This window comes from Anthonomus grandis, chromosome 6, assembly GCF_022605725.1.
Source record: "Anthonomus grandis grandis chromosome 6, icAntGran1.3, whole genome shotgun sequence".
NCBI classification, from domain to species: Eukaryota; Metazoa; Arthropoda; class Insecta; order Coleoptera; family Curculionidae; genus Anthonomus; species Anthonomus grandis.
The window spans coordinates 1,953,753-1,961,415 of record NC_065551.1 but is presented as its reverse complement, the minus strand read 5'-3'; the positions used below and the strand labels follow the sequence as shown (position 1 = coordinate 1,961,415).

Here is a 7,663-nt window from a genome sequence, read left to right as displayed (position 1 = left end):
CATATTTGAAACTTAAAATTAGAACTTGCCTCTAGAGTTGGGTCCAGCGGAAAATGGAGGTTCTTGGTAGTGTTGATCCGTTTCCGGTCCACCCGGATAAGAGGGATACGCGTTTTGCATGTTATCAGATTCAAAGTTTGAAGCGAATGCTGCATCTGAGCCTTGTTTGAACCGCTGGAACGCTAGAAAAGCGCTTGCGGCCTGCAATATATTAATTTAATATTTAATAAGAAAGGAATGATGCAAAAACACATTTATTTATTTGTTACAACAGATACATATTGTACGTTTTAGAACCCAAGAAAACTGACTTGAAAACTTTAGTTTTTTTTTCAAATAAGTTTTTGTGTAGAACACGCATACCTATAGTGGCCTTCGCTCTTATCGTGCGGGTTCAAAGGTCACCACGTAATATGAATCAAATTGAAAAATCAGTGGCTGCCAAAATGTTATTTCCTTGAGAGTTTGACAATACATTGAACGCCGTCATGTGACATATTAAAGGCGCGTATACACCTTAGATCATAATTATTAACTGACGTGATACCTTTAATGCCATAAAAATGTCTGCGGAATACTACGTATCCGAGATTCGACATGTAAAACATACGTTGGTTATTTCCTTTCATGACGTGAAAAAGCCCATAAGTTTAAATCCCGTTGGGTATACACCTCATCGGTATATGCCTAGAATCCCCGATATTCTGCTAAGTTGCCAGACATAATATTGATTTTTCTTTTTTGAAATATTGTCCGAAATAGACGGAATTCTCAATAACAATTTTTCTTTACGCAATAATATCTAAATCTAAGCATTTTATATTTTTTTATGAGAGCAAAAATGCCTCCCTAGCCTTTCATTAAAATTGTACATATTTTATTTAAAAATGGTTGTCACCTACATTTTTGAAAAATTAGTATACGATTTAGCATGACCCTATGTATGTGCATAACATACTAATTTGTCGATTTCAGGGCACAGCGTCTAATTTTTAACGATTATTTGATCTTGTCTTCTTCTTTGTTTATGTGTGATTGTGTTTTTTTGTAATAATTACTGGGAAACTATACATTTTGGTATAATGACAAACAATTAATTTGTATTGTGTGTGATGCAGTGCAGTCAGACACCAGAAAACTACTTTCTTTGTTTAAAGGCAAGTTCATGTTACAATCTCACTTTTAAAATGACATGTTAATTATATGATTTATTATTTGTCGTTCGACCCAATCTATACGTTGATGCACAGAAAATTAAAAAAGTTGTTGTTGAAAAAGATCTTTTCTTTTATATCAGTTAAAAGTCAAAAAAAGATAAAAAATAACTAAAAAAAAAACTGGTGAATGCGGCGGGCATTTCTATCTCCCAGGGCATTCACCAATTTATTTACTTAGCTTTGTTTAAAAAAAACTAATTATTTTAATAACGAAAAAGAAAATAAGGGATTGCTTAGAATGTACAAGAAGAAGTAGCTAAAGCGCTTGGAATTAGTTTAAGAATGGTGCAAAAGGTTGTATGTGAAAACAAGAACAATCTTATTTCCAAGCAGGAAACAAAGTGTAAAAGGAAGAAGTCGAAGACTGAAGATAAATTAAGTGAATGTATAAAAATGAAGTAACAAATTTGACTAAAAAAAGAAACTGATTTTAACTATCATTATCACTAACAGAGTCGTAAACTCTTCGTCATTTTCCGAATGTTCTTCAAATGGAGCAATGATCAATGGTTCAACTTGGATATCGAGTACTTTTTCTCTCTTCCACCAGGTTCTAATAATGTTTTCTGTGTGATCCACTGACTCCTTTGTGATGTGATTCAATGCCTTATTCCAAACAGCTTCAACCTGGTCAGATCTAAGCCCAGCACCCATATACTTCTCATAATAAGATTTTGACCCTGCCCATATAAGCTCAATGGCATTAAACTTACAATGGTATGGTCGCAATCTTAAAACTTCATGGCCATATTCACGTACTATTTCGTCAACAGCATATATTTTTGGCCTTTTCAGCGATTTTGCAATTAAAAGAAGTTCGGATTTTAGCATATATGGCAAGGGATTCTGATTTTCTTTTACTAACCATTCATAAATTTCGCTTTTTCTCCAACTTCCATTTGGTTGTTTATTCAAAATTCTTGAATGATACGACGCATTGTCTAATGCTATTAAGGAAGGTTCTTGCAAGTTCGGTATTAACTGTTCCTTTAACCATTTTTCAAACATTTCGCAATTCATATTGTCATGATAATCCAAACTTTTAGACTTAGAAGAAAAAATTAAACTTGCATCTGGAACGAATCCCGTTGAAGACCCGGCATGTAAAATAATAAATCGTTTTCCCTGACCACATCCTTTTTTTCTTTTCACGCTTTTCACAGATTCATCTTGCCAAGATTTTATTTCACTCCCGTTTGAAAATATCCAAGTTTCATCTAAGAATACCACTTTCCTTAACTTTGATTTTTCATTTTGTGTATATTGTCTTAAAAATCCTATTCGTTGACTCACAATATTTGGTAGTTTACACAAATATCTTCTATTGCAGTCTTTTTTATAGCGAAAACCTATGCTTTAAATTAATTTTGATAAAGCAGAAAGTCCAATTTCCAAAGTGCCGCGTTGCTTTAAAACATCCCTCAGAAATGGCAGTCTTATATTTGTTTTTAGCCTATATAGTTCATAAATCCTATCCCTTACTTCCATTTTTACACATTCACTTAAATCTTTAGTCTTCGGCTTCTTCCTTTTACACTTTTTTTCCTTCTTGGGAATAAGATTGTTCTTGTTTTCATATACAAACTTTTGCACCATTCTTAAACTAATTCCAAGGGCTTTAGCTAAGTACCATTTTTTTGGCTTGAGGATTTCGAAATCCACAAAAAGGCTTTTTCTTTTCCATAATTTAAAATTTAAATTATCTTGTGACAAATAATGTCATCCGTCAATCGAAACGAGACAGGCATGTTTGTTATGAAAGTAATTGTTTTAAAACCACTGACATTTATCATTTTATCTTCTTTTGATACATTAACGCTGCATATATCTGTTTCGTTTATCTGACGCGTTTTGCGCAAGCTTGACATCAGGCAAATTTCCTGATTATTGGAAGGTAAGCTTTTTAACGCCAATTCATAAAAATGGGGATAGAACTGATATTTGTAACTATAGAGGTGTGTGTATTCAGTCTGTAGTTCCTAAACTGTTTGACAGGTTGTTTTCTGTGCGATTTTCGTGGCACTGTAGGCGATTGCTTAGTGATCATCTGCATGGTTTTTGTCAGGGTAGATCTACGGTGACTAACCTGTTGACTTACCAGTATGATTTGATTGGTGCTTTTGAGAGGTCTGTACAGGTCGATAGTGTGTACACAGACTTCTCAAAGGCCTTTGATAGGGTTGGTCATGAACATCTGGTTCAGAAGTTTGGGGCTATGGGCCTTGGTAGGACTTTGGTCGAGTTTTGTCACAGTTTTTTGACAGGTCGCACACAGTTGGTCAGGATAAGTAATTATATTTCTAATGGTATTGAAGTATCTTCAGGCGTGCCTCAAGGTTCGCATATTGGACCGGTCTTTTTTAACTTGTTCATAAGAGATTTGAGTGATGTAATAGTTCATTCAAAACATCTTGCTTTTGCTGATGATTTTAAACTGTATAAAGGCATTGAGTCATATCTTGATGTTGAGCTACTTCAATTGGATTTAAATAGTGTTGCTGAGTGGTGTAATAGCAATAGTCTGGAACTGAATGTAAAGAAGTGTGTATGTATTTCGTTTGGTCGTTCTAATAAAATTATTAATTATCAATACACAATCAACAATAACGAACTCAAGTCAGTTGATACAGTTAAAGATTTAGGTGTTCTTTTTGATACCAAGCTAACTTTTTTGCCGCACATTTTGGATATTATTAACAGGAGTATGCGTAGTCTTGGTTTTATCACTAGAAATAGTGTACATCTTTCACCTCATTGTTTCAAATTACTTTATTACTCTTTGGTACGTTCCTTGCTTGAGTATGCGTCTGTAATTTGGTCCCCTTATTATGATTCTCATATTGAACACCTTGAGGCTGTACAAAGAAGATTCTTAAGATCCCTTGCTTATAGAGCTGAAGTTAATATTTTTCGTAATTATTACATCGACTATAATGCTATCAGTGTCCAATTTAATATCCCTAATCTTGAAGTCAGACGGCATTATTCTGATGCTTTAACGTTTTATAAGATCTTAAATGGTTTATATCATTGTCCTACCATCTTGGAAGCAATTCCTTTTAACACCTGTCAAAGAAGGATCAACTCTTCTATGTTTCGTTTACCCTTTCATTCGGCCAACTATGAGTTTTTTTCTCCACTGACTAGGACTTTGCGTTTCTTTAATGAAAATAGTTTGGATCCATTTTCCGGCGGCTTACGGTCATTCAAATCAAAAATAAATAATCTTACACTTTAACCTACGTTCCTTGGATAGTGCTAAGTTTTTAGCCCTGTTGATGACTGTTTTTTTAGAGGTTTTATCTTGGTATATATATATATTTTTTTTGTAATTCTAGTATTGTATTTATATTGCTATATTGTTTAGTATTTTGTATTATCTATTTTGTTTTTGTAAACTGGCTCTGCCGTATATTGAAATAAATAAATAAATAAATAAATAAATAAATTGGAATGAAACGTAACTACAAAAGTTTGTTGTTGATAATCCGATACACCCGCACGATAAGAGCGATTTTGACTATACAAATTACACCTAGACAGGTGTAGTAAAGAAAATAAAAATAAGATTTTGAAAGATTGCCATTTTGCTATGGGTAGAAGTAGTGACTTATTATTCTAGGACCATAAAGCATTCAGTGGGAGCTTTCAAACGATGTGTCGCATGACCCCCCTCTTTCTATTTAATTTTATTTTTCAAAATGGCGTCCCGACGTCATTCAAATTGTAACGATTGTGATAAAAAGTACATATGACAAACCAGAAGATCAATTAATGTCAGATTTAAAGAACATGTCGCTCATATGAAATATGGAAAAGTTAAAAAGTCAAGTATGGCTGAATATGTTTTAAATACTGGTCACTTTGTAGGGATAGAACTTAAAATTACTTAAACCAGTTAATAACAATAGAAAATTAGATGCATACGAAGGTTTAGCAATATTCAAAAATCAAAAAAACATTCTTAACAGGGATAAAGATTCAATCTCTATTATATAGTTTAATTCAATAAACAATTATATAGTTTAATTTATTTATTAACGGTATCCACCAATTTTACAAAAATAAAATAATATAAAAGATACTAATATTAATACAACTTAACCCATTAGTGCGTAGAGTCCCTTAAAAGGGACGCCACTGGTTTCAAGCACAGGCGCACTTCTAATGTTTTCATAACCTCGTGCATTTGTCTAGACGTTCGCTATTTGTTGTAAAATCAGTTCATGTGCAGAAAACGGAGATAGCGTTTTGATTTTGTATTTTTGTAGAAAGAAAGAAAGAAAATGTGCTATATTACGTAAGAATAATCTTGTGTACAAGCATCCTACAAGATAAAAAAACAAAACAAATATACAATTTCAAAAATTGACAAAACAATGAACAAAATTAAACACAAGAAGACAAAACTTTTTGAACATACTTGAATTAAAGATAACTAAATAAAACAATCAATTACTAAATAAAGGTAAACTTGTTGACAAAACTAGAGAAAAAAAACTTTCCAACATGTCCAAGGTTAAAACCTATCATTAAAAAAGTCATCCAGGTTATAATATGCCTTAGCCAATAAAAGCGTCTTTAATTCTCTTTTAAATTTCTTAACATCCGATATATGTCTAACACACAGAGGAACATGATTGTAATTTTTTTACTTATGTAAATTAATGAGTTTTTGGTAAGGGAAGACGTAGGAATAGGTAGGGAAACATTATTTACACGACGAGTCAAATGGCCAGTGTCTGAGGGTAGTTTGGGAATTTTGTGAATAAGAGCAGCTGTTTCTAAGATAAAGAGTGAAAAAAGAGTTAGGATTTTTTCAGAAATGAAGAGGGGTTTGCAAGAATCTCTTAACTCAGCAGAACACAGGTATCTAACTGCTTTTTTTTTTAAACAAAGACAATGTTAAGTAGCCCCTTATTGGTTAAACCCCAAAAAGGCAAGCCATACCGAATATGAGATTCAATAAGTGAAAAGTACACTGAACGTGCAACCACCTCTCCCAACTCTTGTTTTGCTATTCTTACTGCAAAACATCCAGAAGGTAGTTTCCCAGCTAAATGTAAAATATGATCTTCAAACCGAAGGCGACCATCAATGGTAATTCCTAGGAACTTGCAGCACTCTTTATTCTGCAAGAGGGAATTTTCGTCAAACATCAGACCCTGAACATCGCACTTAAACCCCATAATAGACGTCTTTCTTACATTAAACACGAGCCTGTTGGAAGCACACCACCCTGATAAAATCTGAAGGTCTTCAAGGATTTAAGTCTTAATATAATCTGAATTTTTATGGCTCCATAGTATGGTGGTATCATCAGCAAACTGAACCGCCTTGCCCTGCAGTTTCAATGAACTCAAGTCGTCCACATACAGTAAAAATAACAGTGGTCCCAACACTGAACCCTGGGAAACGCCGCATTTCAGGGATCTACAAGCAGACAAACGCCCAGACACTGTAACCTTCTGAGTACGATTTGATAGATAGGACTCAAGCCATCGCAACGCCACGCCTCTAAAACCATATTTATCGAGCTTAGATAACAGTATTCCATGATCCACACAGTCAAATGCTTTGGATAGATCACAAAACACTGCCGCCGATGACTCTCCAGAATTCAAGGACACATAGACGCTCTCCAAAAAGCTAAAAACAGCATCATGAGTCCCTTTACCGGCTTGAAATCCAAACTGATTTGCAGACAAAATGCCATTATGATGTAAAAAGGACAAAATTCTGCTTTTTGCAAGTTTTTCAACTATTTTAGAGAGGGTAGACAAAATAGAAATGGAACGGAAATTACAAGGCTGATCCAAATCTCCACCCTTATGAAGAGGGATAACCACTGCCTCTTTTAAACATGAAGGAAAAATGCCAATATGTAAAGAATTGTTTATGGCAGAAACTAAAGCATTTAAGGCTGAATCAGGCAAAAAGAGTAACAACCTCGAAGATATCCCATCAGCTCCAGATGATTTATGGTTTTTTAGGCATTTGATTTCATTTTTTACTTCGGTAAGATCGACAGGATGAAAGAAAAATGAATGCTCAACCGACACTTGTTGAAGATAGTGTAAGGGATCAATGTTACTACGAATGCCCTTGAGCAAGATATTAGGTATAGTTAGAAAAGTTTATAAAGAACCGGTGACATCAACAGGCGGCAAAATCCGCGCATCTCGTTATTCTATCGATCGGGTCAGATGACTATGTCGAGGTCTGAAGACAGTGGAGGCGGCACACTTGTTGAAATTATTAATATTTATTTGTACTAGAGTTTAAATAGCCCTAGATTTTTAGTAGGTATTGCTAACGATATTATAAGTACGTTTGATTGAGTTGAAATACCAACTAAGAATGCATATATTCGAATTTAATTGCTCCGAGATTCGTTTAAAAAAATGTAGATAAATTAAAATTATATTTTTTAGCATTGTGATGTG

General features: G+C 33.9%; 1 protein-coding gene across 2 annotated transcripts in view; it reads right to left on the bottom strand.

Moving 5' to 3' along the window:
* The window catches only part of LOC126737178 (synaptogyrin), a 46,986-nt gene that overhangs the window by 22,175 nt on the left and 17,148 nt on the right, over positions 1 to 7,663 (bottom strand). For both annotated transcript variants that reach the window (XM_050441948.1, XM_050441947.1), the window contains exon 4: positions 30 to 201. In XM_050441948.1, coding sequence (XP_050297905.1) covers positions 30 to 201 — 172 coding nt within the window. The remainder of the gene's footprint in view (positions 1 to 29; positions 202 to 7,663) is intronic.